The sequence below is a fragment of the Lepidochelys kempii genome, chromosome 5 (assembly GCF_965140285.1).
Source record: "Lepidochelys kempii isolate rLepKem1 chromosome 5, rLepKem1.hap1, whole genome shotgun sequence".
NCBI lineage: Eukaryota > Metazoa > Chordata > Testudines > Cheloniidae > Lepidochelys > Lepidochelys kempii.
In genome coordinates, this window is record NC_136384.1 from 136,593,440 (window position 1) to 136,611,247 (window position 17,808).

At 46.7% G+C, this 17,808-nt stretch overlaps 1 protein-coding gene across 9 annotated transcripts in view; it reads right to left on the minus strand.

The window, feature by feature from the left end:
- Nucleotides 1–17,808, minus strand: part of LOC140911914 (class I histocompatibility antigen, F10 alpha chain) — a 96,972-nt gene that overhangs the window by 37,768 nt on the left and 41,396 nt on the right. For 7 of the 9 annotated variants that reach the window (XM_073346071.2, XM_073346069.2, XM_073346066.2 and 4 more), the window contains exons 3-6: nt 12,453–12,728; nt 10,320–10,595; nt 5,802–5,903; nt 5,359–5,391 (exon numbers count right to left, since the gene is read on the minus strand). In XM_073346071.2, the coding sequence (XP_073202172.2) occupies nt 5,359–5,391; nt 5,802–5,903; nt 10,320–10,595; nt 12,453–12,728 (687 nt within the window). Of the gene's footprint in view, nt 1–692; nt 743–4,388; nt 4,440–5,358; nt 5,392–5,801; nt 5,904–10,319; nt 10,596–12,452; nt 12,729–17,808 lie in introns of those variants that run through there. The other 2 variants (XM_073346073.2, XM_073346074.2) reach the window with 2 other exon arrangements.

Consider the following 17,808-nt stretch of genomic DNA (forward strand, 5'->3'; position numbering starts at 1 on the left):
GCTATCAAATCCCCCCTCATTCTTCTCTTCTGCAGACTAAATAATCCCAGTTCCCTCAGCCTCTCCTCATAAGTCATGTGCTCCAGCCCCCAATCATTTTTCAGCGTAACAGCCATGTTAGTCTGTATTTGCAAAAAGAAAAGGAGTACTTGTGGCACCTTAGAGACTAACCAATTTATTTGAGCATAAGCTTTCATGAGCTACAGCTCACTTCATCGGATGCATACTGAGCTCACGAAAGCTTATGCTCAAATAAATTGGTTAGTCTCTAAGGTGCCACAAGTACTCTAGTCTGTATTCGCAAAAAGAAAAGGAGTACTTGTGGCACCTTAGAGACTAACCAATTTATTTGAGCATAAGCTTTCGTGAGCTCAGTATGCATCCGATGAAGTGAGCTGTAGCTCATGAAAGCTTATGCTCAAATAAATTGGTTAGTCTCTAAGGTGCCACAAGTACTCCTTTTCTTTTTGCGAATACAGACTAACACGGCTGTTACTCTGAAACCTGTCATTATGCAAGGCACTGCATTTAGCCGTATGGAGTGGAAATCTATCAACTGCATGAAAAAACTTGTACAGATACAGACAGACATCATCTTCCTTTCCAAATGCAAACAGATGGACATCGTACCAAAAGGACTGAAGGTAAAAAATCCATTACAATCTACATACCACACAGACTATGCTGACAGCTTGTGCCACACGCTCTCAAAGAAACTGCGGAACCACCTGATCAACATCCTCTACAGCAAACAGGGAAAGACAAAGAATGAGCTCTCAAAAATGGATACTCTCATAAAAAACCAACCTTCCACACAAACTTCCTCGTGGCTGGACTTTACTAAAACTAGACAAGACATTTACAACACACACTTTGCTTCTCTACAAAAGAAAAAGGACACTAAACTTTCTAAACTACTACATGCCACAAAGGGCCACAGCAATGGTTCCCTCAACCCACCCAGCAATATTGTTAACCTATCCAGTATGCATCCGATGAAGTGAGCTGTAGCTCACAAAAGCTTATGCTCAAATAAATTGGTTAGTCTCTAAGGTGCCACAAGTACTCCTTTTCTTTTTGCTAATCAGTTTTGTTGCCCTCCACTGGACTCTTTCCAATTTTTCCACATCCTTCTTGTAGTGTGGGGCCCAAAACTGGACACAATACTCCAGATGAGGCCTCACCAATGTCGAATAGAGGGGAACGATCATGTCCCTTGATCTGCTGGTAACGCCCCTACTAATGCAGCCCAATATGCCATCGGCCTTCTTGGCAACAAGGGCACACTGCTGACTCATATCCAGCTTCTCATCCACTGTAATCCCCAGGTCCTTTTCTGCAGAACTGCTACTTAGCCAGTCGGTCCCCAGCCTGTAGCGGTGCATGGGATTCTTCCATCCTAAGTTCAGGACTCCACTCTTGCCCTTGTTGAACCTCATCAGATTTCTTTTGGCTCAATCCTCTAATTTGTCTAGGTCCCTCTGGATCCTGTCCCTACCCTCCAGCATATCTACCACTCCTCCCAGTTTAGTGTCATCTACAAACTTGCTGAGGGTGCAATCCACGCTATCCTCCAGATCATTTATGAAGATATTGAACAAAACCGGCCCCAGGACCGACACATGGGGCACTCTGCCTGATACCGGCTGCCAACTAGACATGGAGCCATTGATCACTATCCGTTGAGCTTGATGATCTAGCCAGCTTTCTATCCACCTTATAGTCCATTCATCCTGCCCATACTTCTTTAACTTGCTGGCAAGAATACTGTGAGAGACTGTATCAAAAACTGTGCTAAAGTCAAGGAATAACACGTCCACTGCTTTTCCCTCATCCACAGAGCCAGTTATCTCATCATAGACTTGCCCTTGGTGAATCCATGCAGACTGTTCCTGGTCACTTTCCTCTCCTCCAAGTGCTTCAGAATTGATTCCTTGAGGACCTGCTCCATGATTTGTTCAGGGACTGAGGTGAGGCTGACTGGCTTGTAGTTCCCCGGACCTTCCTCCTTCCCTTTTTTACAGATGGGCACTACATTAGCCTTTTTCCAGTCATGTGGGACCTCCCCCGATCGCCATGAGTTTTCAAAGATAATGGCGAATGGCTCTGCATTTGACTCATTAGATTTGACTTTGACAAATAGGGAGGAACTGGTTGAGAATTTGAAAGTGGAAGGCAGCTTGGGTGAAAGTGATTAGGAAATGATAAGAGTTCATGATTCTAAAGAATGGTAGGAAGGAAAACAACAGAATAAAATAATGGATTTCAAGAAGGCAGACTTTAGCAAATTCAAGGAGTTGGTAGGTAAGACCCCCTGGGAAGCAAGTCTAAGGGGAAAAACAGTTCAGGAGGGTTTGAAAGTTCTCAAGGAGACATTATCAAGACCACAAGTACAAACTATCCCACTGCACAGGAAAGAAATGAAGGATGGCAAGAGACCATGCTGGCTTAACCAGGAGATCTTTAATGATCTAAAAATAAAAAAAAAAAAGAGTCCTACACAAAGTGGAAACTAGGTCTGTCAAGGTTCCTTCCCCACTCTGAACTCTAGGGTACAGATGTGGGGACCTGCATGAAAGACCCCCTAAGCTTATTCTTACCAGCTTAGGTTAAAAACTTCCCCGAGGTACAAACTTTGCCTTGTCCTTGAATCCTATGCTGCCACCACCAAGCGTGTTAAACAAAGAACAAGGAAAGAGCCCACTTGGAGACGTCTTCCCCCAAAATATCCCCCCAAGCCCAACACCCCCTTTCCTGGGGAAGGCTTGATAAAAATCCTCACCAATTTGCATAGGTGAACACAGACCCAAACCCTTGGATCTTAAGAACAATGAAAAAGCAATCAGGTTCTTAAAAGAAGAATTCTAATCGAAGAAAAAGTAAAAGTATCACCTCTGTAAAATCAGGATGGTAAATACCTTACAGGGTAATGAGATTCAAAACATAGAGAATCCCTCTAGGCAAAACCTTAAGGTACAAAAAGACACAAAAGCAGGAATATACATTCCATTCAGCATGTGCTATTTTACCAGTCATTAAACAAAAGAAAATCTAATGCATTTCTAGCTTGATTGCTTACTAACTTTTACAGGAGTTCTGAAGAGCATTCCTGATCTGTTCCCTGCAAAAGTATCACACAGACAGACAGACCCTTTCTCTCCCCCCCCCCAGCTTTGAAAGTATCTTGTCTCCTCATTGGTCATTTTGGTCAGGTGCCAGCGAGGTTATCTTAGCTTCTTAACCCTTTACAGGAGAAAGGGTTTTGCTTCTGGCCAGGAGGGATTTTATAGTTCTGTATACAGAAAGGTGGTTACCCTTCACTTTATATTTATGACAAGGTCAAATTCCAAAGATAACTGTAAACAAATAACACAAGTATGTAGGGACAAAATTAGAAAGACCAAGGCACAAAACGAGATTAAACTAGCTTGAGACATAAAGTGTAACAAAGAAACATTCTAAAAATACATTAAAAGCAAGAGGAAGACCAAGGACAGGGTAGGCCCGTCAGTGAATGGTGAAGAAAAGACAATAACAGAACATGTGAAAATGGGAAAAGGGCTAAATGACTTTTTTGTTTCAGTTTTCACCCAAATGTTTCATAGTGATTGGACATCTAACATAGTGAACACCAGTGAAGTTGAGGTAGACTCTGAGGCTAAAATAGGGAAAGAACGAGTTAAAAATTATTTAGACAAGTTAGATGTCTTCAAGTCACCAGGGCCTGATGAAAAGCATCCTAGAATACTCAAGGAGCTGACTGAGGAGATATCTGAGCCAATATCTCTGAAAAGTCATGGAAGATGGGAGAGAGGACTGGAAGAGGGGAAATATAGCGCCAATCTATGAAAAGGGGATTAGGGACAACCCCAGGAATTACAGACCTGTCAGTTTAACTTCAGTACCCAGAAAGATAATGAGGCAAATAATTAAGCAATCAATTTGCAAACACCTAGAAGATAATAAGGTGATAAGTAACAGTCAGCATGGATTTGTCAAGAACAAATTGTGTCAAACCAACCTGGTAGCTTTCTTTGACAGGGTAACAAGCCTTGTGTATATGGGGGAAATGGTAGATGTGGTATATCTTGACTTTAGTAAGGCTTTTGATACTGTCTCACAGAACCGTCTCATTAACAAACTAGAGAAATACAACCTAGATGGTGCTACTATAAGGTGGGTGCAGAACTGGTTGGAAAACCGTTCCCAGAGAGTAGTTATCAATAGTTCACAGTCATGTTGGAAGGGAATAATGAGTGGGGTCCCTCAGGGATTAATTCTGGGTCTGGTTCTGTTCAATGTCTTCATCAATGGTTTAGATAATGGCATAGAGAGTACACTTACAAAGTTTGCAGACGATACCAAGCTGGGACGGGTCACAAGTGCTTTGGAGGCTGGGATGAAAATTCAAAATGATCTGGGCAAACTGGATAAATGGTCTGAAGTAAATAGGATGAAATTCAATAAGGAAAAATGTAAATTACCCCACTTTGGAAGTTGCACACATAAAGAATTGGGAAATGACTGCCTAGGAAGGAGTACTGCAGAAAGGGATCTAGGGGTCATAGTGGATCACAAGCTAAATATGAATCAGCAGTGAGACACTGTTGCAAAAAAAGCAAACATCATTCTGGGATGTATTAGCTGGAGTGTCGTAAGCAAGACACGAGAAGTAATTCTTCCTCTCTAGTCTGTGCTGATAAAGCCTTAACTGGAGTATTGTGCCCAGGAAGGATGTGGACAAATTGGAGAAAGTCCACAGGAGAGCAACAGAATGATTAAAGATTTAGAAAACATGACCTATGAGGGAAGACTGAAAGAATTGGGTTTGTTTAGTCTGCAGAAGAGAAGACTGAGGGGGAGATGTGATAACCTTTTATGTACTTGAAAACTATTGTTACAAGGAGGAGGGAAAAAACTGTTTTCATCAACTTCTGAGGACAGGAGAAGCAGCAATGGGCTTAAATTGCTGCAAGGGAGGTTTAGGTTGCACATTAGGAAAAAAATCCTGTCAGGGTGGTTAAGCACTGGAATAAAATTGCCTAGAGAGGTTGTGGAATCTCCCTAATTGGAGGTTTTTAAGAGCAGGTTAGTCAGGGATGGTCTAGATAATACCTAGTCCTGCCATGAGTGCAGGGAACCGGACTAGGTGTCCTCTTGGGGTCCCTTCCAGTCCTACGATTCTATGATACTAGAGCAATAGTTGGAGATTTCCCTAAAATCCTCATTGTAGACAAGGCCTATGAGTGGGAGCGAGGATCTCCTGTCAGAGCCTCTAGGCTAAAATCCACAAGCAAATACTGATGCCTGTTCAGGGATGGCCACTTGAAAAGAGGTGATGGGTCTCTTGTCACTTACCTGAAGCTACAGTGTAGCCATCTCTCTTCTTCCCTGCAGAGAGAAGGCAAATTTCAGTGAATGCAGCTCCCAAGGCAGGAACCAACTGCAATCAGTGTCCACAGCGGGCCCCTGGCCCAGCACAGCCCCCTGGTGCTCAGTAATGGACTCATGGTCCCAGGCGCTCATGATGGGCAGGAGAGAAAGACACAATGAGACAGTTTCCAAAGACCTTGGTGCACTGGGTGCTGAGCTCTTCAGAAAACCTAACCGCATATAAACTGTAGCCTGCACCCAGTTTCTGGGTCTGGCAGCTCCCACTGGGGACCATTAGGTCAGTCCCGCAGTACACAGTACTGGGGCAGTTACACCGGACTGACACTGACTCCTGTACTGCTGTTGCCCTTAGGCAGGTGTGCAGGTCCCAGCAAGTCCAGGGAATCCCCCCATCCCAGGCTCTTTACCTGGGCGTTTCTTTTTCCAGATGACTACTCCAATTATAACACCAATCAGGACAACTGCAGTGATAACTCCAGCCACAACGGGAATCAGATTGTTATTTGGTTCTGAAATGGAATGGAGAGAATGATCAATGGGGAAACCCCCCCACTAAGCCCCCCCCTTGCATCCCACTGCAGGGATCCGTCAGTCAGCTCCCCAGTTAGGGCTAAGTCCTGCAACCCTCCACCCCTTCCAGTGAGCTCCACGCAGCCACAATGCACCTACCGTGCATTGCACCCCACCATACAAAGTCCTGGACACAGCCTCTACCCCTTCAAATCATAATACATATGTAGCACTTAAACTAGAAGACTTTTACAACATTAACCAATCCTCATAAACCTAACTGTGGGAGAGCATGGATGTCAGTATCGTCCCTAAACGGGAAAGGGGGAAGACTTGCTGAAGATCACACAGTGAGGCAGTGCAAGAGCCAGGAATAGACCCCAGGTGTCCTGGCTCCCAGACCTCCTGCTCTAACCCACTAGCCTCCACTTACCTCCCAGAACCCAGGAGTCCTGATTCCCAGCCCCTAACCCCCTTTGACCACGCTGACTTCCATGACTAATGGAACAGTCCCATTGTGGGAGTCTGGAGACAAACTGGAAACTGACCTCAAAGCTCTGGATTTCCCTGCCAAGAATGGAGTTACAGACACATGTTTTTTGAGGGGGGCAGGAAGTGAAGAGGGGATGATAGAGATATTTTAATACTGTTCTTTGTTTATATAAACCTTTTGAACCCCGAGTTCTGTATACACTTTCAGTTTCACTAATCAGCTTCTCCTGTTGTCTGAAAGAGCCACATAATAAAACAGCAAAAAGAAAAATATTTCTAAGAGAATAAGGAAATGTGGTTTATGACACAAAAATTGGCAGGGGACGTGGTAGCAGCATTGTGATGTGAAACCATCTGCTGACGAGAGTCCCAGTGCAGGCTGCCCGCTCAGAAATTGTTTGCACTTCCAAATGCTGCATTTTTCCACATCACAATTAACCAAGCAAAAAGATGGCTGGAAGGCAGCTCCATGGGTAAAAAAATTCTTCCTCGACTTTTTTGTACTAGGGACATAGGAAAGTGATCAGGAACAGCCAGCATGGATTCACCAAGGGAAGGTCATGCCTGACTAATCTAATCGCCTTCTATGATGAGATTACTGGTTCTGTGGATGAAGGGAAAGCAGTGGATGTATTGTTTCTTGACTTTAGCAAAGCTTTTGACACGGTCTCCCACAGTATTCTTGTCAGCAAGTTAAGGAAGTATGGGCTGGATGAATGCACTATAAGGTGGGTAGAAAGCTGGCTAGATTGTCGGGCTCAACGGGTAGTGATCAATGGCTCCATGTCTAGCTGGCAGCCGGTATCAAGTGGAGTGCCCCAAGGGTCGGTCCTGGGGCCGGTTTTGTTCAATATCTTCATAAATGATCTGGAGGATGGTGTGGATTGCACTCTCAGCAAATTTGCAGATGATACTAAACTGGGAGGAGTGGTAAATACGCTGGAGGGCAGGGATAGGATACAGAAGGACCTAGACAAATTGGAGGATTGGGCCAAAAGAAATCTGATGAGGTTCAATAAGGATAAGTGCAGGGTCCTGCACTTAGGATGGAAGAATCCAATGCACCGCTACAGACTAGGGACCGAACGGCTAGGCAGCAGTTCTGCGGAAAAGGACCTAGGGGTGACAGTGGACGAGAAGCTGGATATGAGTCAGCAGTGTGCCCTTGTTGCCAAGAAGGCCAATGGCATTTTGGGATGTATAAGTAGGGGCATAGCCAGCAGATCAAGGGACGTGATCGTTCCCCTCTATTCGACATTGGTGAGGCCTCATCTGGAGTACTGTGTCCAGTTTTGGGCCCCACACTACAAGAAGGATGTGGATAAATTGGAGAGAGTCCAGCGAAGGGCAACAAAAATGATTAGGGGTCTAGAACACATGACTTATGAGGAGAGGCTGAGGGAGCTGGGATTGTTTAGCCTGCAGAAGAGAAGAATGAGGGGGGATTTGATAGCTGCTTTCAACTTCCTGAAAGGGGGTTCCAAAGAGGATGGATCTAGACTGTTCTCAGGGGTAGCAGATGACAGAACGAGGAGTAATGGTCTCAAGTTGCAGTGGGGGAGGTTTAGATTGGATATTAGGAGAAACTTTTTCACTAAGAGGGTGGTGAAACACTGGAATGCGTTACCTAGGGAGGTGGTAGAATCTCCTTCCTTAGAGGTTTTTAAGGTCAGGCTTGACAAAGCCCTGGCTGGGATGATTTAACTGGGAATTGGTCCTGCTTCGAGCAGGGGGTTGGACTAGATGACCTACAGGGGTCCCTTCCAACCCTGATATTCTATGATTCTATGACTCTCCCCACTGATGCAGGGCTCTAATCTGCCTTCTTGCTCCATTCCAAGGCCATACCCTCTCTTCCAGCATCACTGCACACAGAAACAAGCTGCTCCTACCATTAAACATCTCTCTCTGGCCACATGGGCAAGAATGAAGGGCACGTAGAGCTATGTTTCTGAGAACCTGCTGAATCATAGGTCTGGAAGGGACCTTGAGAGGTCATCTAGTCCAGTCCCCTGCACTCATGGCAGGACCATGAGTGCCTGAAGTTGAGCCCTGGCTGCAAGCTAAAGCAAGACCAATTCTGTTTGGAAATAAGGGGCAGATTTGAGCTTCCCCTAGGATGTGGTAAATTCTCCATCCCTTGGAGACTTTACATCTGGAATAGGCAATCTCTTTCTGAAGGATCAGATCTTGTTTGCCCACAGATGACCAAACTGGATGCTAGGGTCCCTGGTGTGATTTCCCGCTTCCCTGGGCTATGCAGGAGCTCAGATCAGATGATTAGAATGGTCCCTTCAGGCATTAGTGTCCACTTGTTAATCTTCTCCCTTCAGAGACAGTGTATTTGCTGAGATCATAGAATATCAGGGTTGGAAGGGACCTCAGGAGATCATCTAGTCCAAACCCCTGCTCGAAGCAGGACCAATCCCCAATTAAATCATCCCAGCCAGGGCTTTGTCAAGCCTGACCTTAAAAACTTCTAAGGAAGGAGATTCTACCATCTCCCTAGGAAACGCATTCCAGTGTTTCACCACCCTCTTAGTGAAAAAGTTTTTCCTAATATCCAACCTAAACCTCCCCCACTGCAAGTTGAGACCATTACTCCTTGTCCTGTCCTCTTCTACCACTGAGAATAGTCTAAAACCAGCCTCTCCGGAACCACCTCTCAGGTAGTTGAAAGCAGCTATCAAATCCCCCCTCATTCTTCTCTTCCGCAGACTAAACAATCCCAGTTCCCACAGCCTCTCCTCATAAGTCATGTGTTCCAGACCCCTAATCATTTTTGTTGCTCTTCGCTGGACTCTCTCCAATTTATCCACATCCTTCTTGTAGTGTGGGGCCCAAAACTGGACACAGTACTCCAGATGAGGCCTCACCAATGTCGAATAGAGGGGGACGATCACGTCCCTCGATCTGCTGGCTATGCCCCTACTTATACATCCCAAAATGCCATTGGCCTTCTTGGCAACAAGGGCACACTGCTGACTCATATCCAGCTTCTCGTCCACTGTCACCCCTAGGTCCTTTTCCGCAGAACTGCTGCCTAGCCATTCGGTCCCTAGTCTGTAGCGGTGCATTGGGTTCTTCCGTCCTAAGTGCAGGACCCTGCACTTGTCCTTGTTGAACCTCATCAGATTTCTTTTGGCCCAATTCTCTAATTTGTCTAGGTCCCTCTGTATCCTACCCCTGCCCTCCAGCGTATCTACCACTCCTCCTAGTTTAGTATCATCTGCAAATTTGCTGAGAGTGCAATCCACACCATCCTCCAGATCATTTATGAAGATATTGAACAAAACCGGCCCCAGGACCGACACCTGGGGCACTCCACTTGATACCGGCTGCCAACTAGACATGGAGCCATTGATCACTACCCGTTGAGCCTGACAATCTAGCCAACTTTCTACCCACCTTATAGTGCATTCATCCAGCCCATACTTCTTTAACTTGCTGACAAGAATACTGTGGGAGACCGTGTCAAAAGCTTTGCTAAAGTCAAGAAACAATACATCCACTGCTTTCCCTTCATCCACAGAACCAGTAATCTCATCATAGAAGGCGATTAGATTAGTCAGGCATGACCTTCCCTTGGTGAATCCATGCTGACTGTTCCTGATCACTTTCCTCTCATGTAAGTGCTTCAGGATTGATTCTTTGAGGACCTGCTCCATGATTTATCATGATGTATCAAATAGACCCAGAGGCAGCAAACTGGAGAGCAAGACATGAGCCCCAGGCACTGTGGGTCCCAACTCTAGCACAAGAACTTGACTGCAGAGGGATAGGGCCAAAGAGGACAGGGCCTCACAGACCCTGAGGAAATTCCAGCTTCAGCCTATAAATTCGAATGAGAATTTTTCTGGGTTTGAGAATAATGGATTCCCCCTCTCCCACTCGGAAAACAGACAAACACACAAACTCCTTACCCCAGGAGACAGAGAGTGGCTCTAACAGGCTTTCATGCTCCACGTGACATGAATAACGGGCTTTGATCTTGGGATCAATCTCCATTTTCACCCAGGTCTGGTAAGTCCCGTCCCCACTGGGTAGGATGCCTTCAGAGTAGGTCTCTTGCTGTCTGGTCTCCCCATTTTTCAGCCAGGTCACAGTGATGTCCCGGGGGTAGAACCCTCTGACTGTACAGGAGAGGGTGGTGAGGCCATCATGAGATGACCGGTCGCTCACTCTAGCTGTTGGGCGCACTGGGAAAAAGACAAAATTGAAGTTACTGTAGTTGTTTTCAAGCTCTAAACCAGGCAGCCTTTGCTGGAGCTTTACAGCATGAAATTCTGAGACCCCAACAGTGGGAGAGGATGAGAGTCCATAGAATCATAGAATATCAGGGTTGGAAGGGACCTCAGGAGGTCATCTAGTCCAACCCCCTGCTCAAAAGCAGGACCCATCCCCAATTAAATCATCCCAGCCAAGGCTTTGTCAAGCCTGACCTTAAAAACTTCTAAGGGAGGAGATTCCACCACCTCCCTAGGCAACGCATTCCAGTGTTTCACCACCCTATTAGGAAAAACTTTTTCACTAGGAGGGTGGTGAAACACTGGAATGCATTGCCTAGGGAGGTGGTGGAATCTCCTCCCTTAGAAGTTTTTAAGGTCAGGCTTGACAAAGCCTTGGCTGGGATGATTTAATTGGGGATGGGTCCTGCTTTTGAGCAGGGGGTTGGACTAGATGACCTCCTGAGGTCCCTTCCAACCCTGATATTCTATGATTCTATGATTCCATGAGATGGAATCCCTCTGATGTGAGAGAAATCACCATGTTAGTGGATTCCTGTGCCGAATTCACAGCATCAGCAACAGTGAATCCTGAATCCAGGTCCCTGACCTGGCCTCTGCTCCCAACCACAGTGACACAAGTACCTTGAAAGGCTTCACTAAGCTCTAGTTACAGATGTCAATCATGTGCTAGGTTTGTGCCCATCTCCTCTCAGTCCCTGGATTTGAAAGAGAGAAGAATCTTGCCCTGGCCAAGAAGCAAAAAAATGGGTTGGATAAACTGACCAATTAGAGATGGAAAGGGCCCATTAAACAAAAGTGACAGTGCTAAATTGCCCTCAAACTAGCTAATATTAATTGGCTAATTTCTTGTAGGTTGTTACCAAATCTGTTTACCCCAATATTATGGATTTCAAAAGGATTTACCCTTATGTTGAACAATCAGTTTCCCAGCCCCTTGGCACTGAAATATACATTACACTGCTGTGTATGGCTTTTACTTCTTGGCATTTGTAAAGATAGCAAAGGACAAGATGATGTTCTGCTGAGGTTTGTGAGAGAAATAAGCAACTAGTATGTTGAAAAAAAACGGGTACAAATTTCAAGTAACCTTGAACAGCAAATGCAAACTGTTTGGGAAGGGAAAGATTAGGGTGTGTAATGATGCTAACTAATTTGCATAAAATTAACAAGTAATAAAAGAACAAGTAATAAGTATGGAAGTGTTGCAGCAAAGGTAGGTCTTGAGAGGGAAAACTTTAAGGACAAGGGGACCCTTCTTCCACATTAGTATGGGGAGGGCAATTCCACATGTAGGGGATAGCATAAAAGAAAGCACATAGATGACTGTGGGAGAAGTTTGGACAAAGAGGCAATAAGAACAAAGCTACCGTCATTGGTGGAACACAGGGGCTGGGGGTAACAATGATGGTATAGATAGTGAATGAGGAAGAATTGCATGGTGAATGAAGCTGGTGTACATAGAAGTGGTGGCTTTTCCATAATTAATCAAAGTGCTCTAAAATGCACACACACAGGCATATTGCCTTGATAACTACTGTGTCACACCAGGGGAGGAGGTAGAAATTGTGCTGTAAATTTGGGCTCATTTGGTCAGCTTCTCTACAGTGAGCTGCTTTTAACATTTTCAATTTCTTATCTTTTTTTCCAGCAGAGCTGGGAGCGGGGGAAGGGGTTGTTTCCCCACCCATCCCTGGGGCCAGGTTAGCTCAACTGCCCCCCACCCCTTGCTCCATTTTGGAACTGGAGCTGGGGAATGGAGATGTAACTTGTAGTGACCTCCTGGGTGGGACTTGTCCCCCATCTTACCTTTCCTCTGCAGAGTCTCCTTCCCATACTCTAGAGAACTCCTTAGCCAGGGAATACATTCCTCCTCCAGGTACCGTTTCCACCGCTGGTTGTCACCTATTTCAACATCCCATCTCTTCTTGGTGATCTGAGCCCCAATATCTGCTGCTACCCAAGTCATGGTCTCCTTATCGAAGGTAAGAAAGTCTCGTCCGTCATATGAATCCTGGTAAAACCCCTGAATGACGTTGTCTTCCCGGAGATCACAGCCGTATATCGTCTGGATAATGTGAAACCCTGAAACACAGCTGAGGGTCAGCAGCAGCCTCTCTCTGAAAATCTCACCAAGACCCAACTGTAGGTAGCCCAGTGGGTCCTCCCCTTGCTATTGGGCCTTCCGTCTCCTGAGAAATGGGGTTCCCACTTATGCTGTTGGGTCCTACACCCTCCCAGTTCCTTTCAGGAGGGAACCCAAACCGCAGGGGGCGCTCCCCCCCGCCACACACTGCAGAGAGCTCACAACCTTCAAGGAGTACCTCATTGCTGCTTGTTCTTGTATGTTCCCTGCAGGGGGTGCAGTGTGGCACAACCCCAAAGGGAGTACTCCGGATTTTGCAGGGGTCTATCCCTCTGCACTCTCTCTCTTTCCTAAAATGACCCTCCCTACCAGAACTGGGGGGATGCTCAGAGAGCAGAAGAGAGAGAGTGCAGAGGGTCTATACCCCACTCTCTTCTGCTCTGGTTTTATTCATTTTGCAGGGTCCTCAGGGTCACTTGGTCCCGCACCTCTTCCATTCACAGTACCCCCATGTCCCTGTGGGGAGAGGGTACAGGAGGTCTGTCCCCGACACTAACCTCTGCTCTGGTTTAAGGACCTCACAGAATCCCCAGGATTCCTCTGTTTCCCTGCCCCCTCTTCCCCGTGCCCCCAGCTCAATCTAGGAATGGCAAAGCACCAACTTCGGATGCTTGGCCTCTTTTTCACACGGCTACTGTCCCCAGGTGATTCTCTGTAAGGATCAGGCCACTGACGGCCTTTAGTTCAGCTGGCCAACATTTTCCTACAGCCAGACTAATCTTCACAACGGCCCCCATCTCACACACAGCCAAGATCAGACTCAGTTAATACAGCCACCCCTAGGCTGATAGGAGGCAGGGAGGGAGACTGGGGGGTGAGGGGGGGATGGGAACAGGCAGAAGAATTTAGGGGAGAGGGAGGGAGGCTATGGTGAATAGAGATCACTGTGGGGATCACGAGGAAGACTGAAATGTGTGGGGAACGGATCAGACCCCTCGCTTGGCAAACAGGGCAGAATGTGGGGGCACAAAAATAACCCACACAGGGTGTCATAAAGGGAAGGGGTTAAGACGCTCTGATACAGTACTATAAAATCCTCTTATCTGTAAAGGGTTAAGAAGCTCGGGTAACCTGTCTGGCACCTGACCAAGAAATGACCATGGGGGGGGGGGGGAGGGGGTTTGTCTGTCTGTGTGATGCCTCTGCCCGGGGACCGATCAAGGAAACAAGCAATTCAACTCCTATAGCGTTAGTAAGTAATCTAGCTAGAAAATGCGTTAGATTTTCTTTTTTTTTTGGTTTGTGAAATTCACTGTGCTGGAGGGAATGTGTAGTCCTATTTTTGTGTCTTTTTGGAATTTAAGGTTTTGCCAAGAGCAATTCTCTATGTTTTGAATCTGATTACCCTGTAAGGTATTTACCACCCTGGTTTTACAGAGGGGACTCTTTTACCTTTTCTTTAAATAAAATTCTTCTTTAAGAACCTGATTGATTTTTCATTGTTCTTAAGATCCAAGGGTTTGCGTCTGTGTTCACCTGTAACAATTGGTGAGGATATTATTATCAAGCCTTCCCCAGGAAAGGCAGAGTAGGGCTTGTGGGAATAGGACTCCAAGTGGTCCTTTCCCTGTTCTTGTCTAAATCACTTGGTGGTGGCAGCATACTGTTCAAGAACAAGGCAGAATTTGTGCCTTGGGAAAATTTTTAACCTAAACTGGTAAAAATAAGCTTAGGGGGTCTTTCATGCGGGTCCACACATCTGTACCCTAGAGTTCAGAGTAAGGAGGGAACCCTGACACAGGGTCCCAAATATTTTCACCTCTCCCCCGCCCTGCATTAGATACATCCAGATAAATGCCTAGATTTTCAGCAATGACTAGTGATTTTGGGTGCCCACCTGAGCCCTTTTAAAGGGGCCTGATCAGAAAGTGGGAGCACCCGGCCTCAATCTCAGACACCCAAAAATCACTAATCTCTTCTGGAAAAATGTAGGTCAGGGGATTAAAATACAATTTGGTGTCACAGCCGTAGGTGAGAGCCAAGCCGACTAAGCTGTGTCCCTGAACTATGCCCCAGAGCTGGACAAACACCTGCAACGGTTGTTCTTGGAGATGTGTTGCACATGTCCATTCCACGCTAGGTGTGTGCCCTGCACACAGTCGCCACAAATTTTTCCCTCGGTGATACCCCTCAGGCTTGCTCTAGAGCCCTCTAGTGCGGCGTATTCATGTTGTGGTATAAGGAGACTGGTTGACCCCGCACCGTCTCCGTTCCTTCTTGCCAGCAACTCCAACAGAGGGGTAGGAGGGTGGCTCGGGGAATGGATGTGTGCAACACTTCTCAAAGAACAACAGTTACAGAAAGGTTAGTAACCATTTTTCTTCTTCAAATGCTTGCACACGTCCATTCCACGTTCAGAGACTCCCAAGCAGTACCGTAAGAGGTTCATGGACACGTGGATTACAACACTGCCCAACCAACCCCAGTGTCATCTCTAACTTGCTGGGTGATGGCATAGTTGGAAGAAAAAGTATGTACTGATGCCCAGGTCGCTGCTCTGCAAATGTCCTGGATCAAGCCTGTGTCATCTGCAAACTTGCTGAGGGTGCAATCCACACCATCCTCCAGATCATTTATGAAGATATTGAACAAAACCGGCCCCAGGACCGACCCTTGGGGCACTCCTCTTGATACCGGCTGTCAACTAGACACGGAGCCATTGATCACTACCCGTTGAGCCCGACAATCTAGCCAGCTTTCTATCCACCTTATAGTCCATTCATCCAGCCCATACTACGTTAACTTGCTGGCAAGAATACTGTGGGAGACCGTGTCAAAAGCTTTGCTAAAGTTGAGGAATAACACGTCCACTGCTTTCCCTTCATCCACAGAACCAGTTATCTCATCATAGAAGGCAATTAGATTAGTCAGGCATGACTTTCCCTTGGTGAATCCATGCTGACTGTTCCTGATCACTTTCCTCTCGTCTAAGTGCTTCAGAATTGATTCCTTGAGGACATGCTCCATGATTTTTCCGGGGACTGACGTGAGGCTGACTGGCCTGAAGTTCCCAGGATCATCCTTCTTCCCTTTTTTAAAGATGGGCACTACATTAGCCTTTTTCCAATCTTCCGGGACTTCCCCCGATCGCCATGAGTTTTCAAAGATAATGGCCAATGGCTCTGCAATCACATCCGCCAATTCCTTTAGTTTTAAGCTTTTAAAGTGCTGTGTGGCCTTGTCCTTCCCTCCTCCACCACCCCTCCCGGACTACCTTGGCAGTTATCCCCCTATTTGTGTGATGAATTAATAAAGAATGCATAATGTGAAGCAACAATGACTTTATTGCCTCTGCAAGTGGTGATCGAAGGGAGGAGGGGAGGGTGGTTAGCTTACAGGAAAGTAGAGTGAACCAAGGGGCGGGGGGTTTCATCAAGGAGAAACAAACAGAACTTTCACACCGTAGCCTGGCCACTCATGAAACTGGTTTTCAAAGCTTCTCTGATGCGCACCGTGCCCTCCTGTGCTCTTCTAACCACCCTGGTGTCTGGCTCCACATAACCAGCGGCCAGGTGATTTGCCTCAACCTCTCCCCCCCCACAAAGTCTCCCCCTTACTCTCACAGATATCGTGGAGTGCACAGCAAGCAGTAATAACAGGGGAAATATTGGTTTCGCTGAGGTCTAAACGAATCAGTAAACTGCGCCAGCACGCTTTTAAATGTCCAAATGCACATTCTACCACCATTCTGCACTTGCTCAGCCTATAGTTGAACAGCTCCTGACTACTGTCCAGGCTGCCTCTGTATGGCTTTATGAGCCACGGCATTAAGGGATAGGCTAGGTCCCCAAAGGATAACTAAAGGCATTTCAACATCCCCAATGGTTATTTTCTGGTCTGGGAATAAAATCCCTTCCTGCAGCTTTTGAAACAGACCAGAGTTCCTGAAGATGCGAGCGTCATGTACCTTTCCCGGCCATCCCACATTGATGTTGGTGAAATGTCCCTTGTGATCCACCAGTGCTTGCAGCACTATTGAAAAGTACACCTTGTGGTTTACGTACCCGCTGGCTTGGTGCTCCGGTGCCAAGATAGGGATATGGGTTCCGTCTATGGCCCCACCACAGTTAGGGAATCCCATTGCAAGCAAAGCCATCCACTATGACCTGCACATTTCCCAGGGTCACTACCCTTGATATCAGCAGATCTTTGATTGCATGGGCTACTTGCATCACAGCAGCCCCCATAGTAGATTTGCCCACTCCAAACTGATTCCCAACTGACCGGTAGCTGTCTGGCGTTGCAAGCTTCCACAGGGCTATTGCCACTCGCTTCTCAACTGTGAGGGCTGCTCTCATCTTGGTATTCATGCGCTTCAGGGCAGGGGAAAGCAAGTCCCAAAGTTCCATGAAAGTGCCCTTACTCATGCGAAAGTTTCGCAACCACTGGGAATTGTCCCAGACCTGCAACACTGTGCGGTCCCACCAGTCTGTGCTTGTTTCCCGGGCCCAGAACTGGCATTCCACTGCATGAACCTGCCCCATTAGCACCATAATGCCCGCATTGCCAGGGCCCGTGCTTTGAGAGAAGTCTGTGTCCATGTCCTCATCACTCTCGTCACCGTGGTGACATTGCCTACTCGCCCGGTTTCGCTTTGCCAGGTTCTGGTGCTCCATATACTGCTGGATAATGCGCGTGGTGTTTAATGTGCTCCTAATTGCCAAAGTGATCTGAGCGGGCTCCACACTTGCCGTGGTATGGCGTCTGCACAGAAAAAAGGCGCGGAACAATTGTCTGCCATTGCTCTGACGGAGGGAGGGGCGACTGACGACAGGGCTTACAGGGTTGTCTTACACGGAATTAAAATCAACAAAGGGGGTGGCTTTACATCAAGGAGAAACAAAAGAACTGTCACACAGAATGGCCCCCTCAAGGATTGAACTCAAAACCTTAGGTTTAGCAGGCCAATGCTCAACCCACTAAGCTATCCCTCCCTCTGGTATTTCAGGCAGGACAATCTCCATTAAAGTTTTCAAGGTGCCCCTGACAGACTTCACCAAAACGATTGTCAGCCGTTGA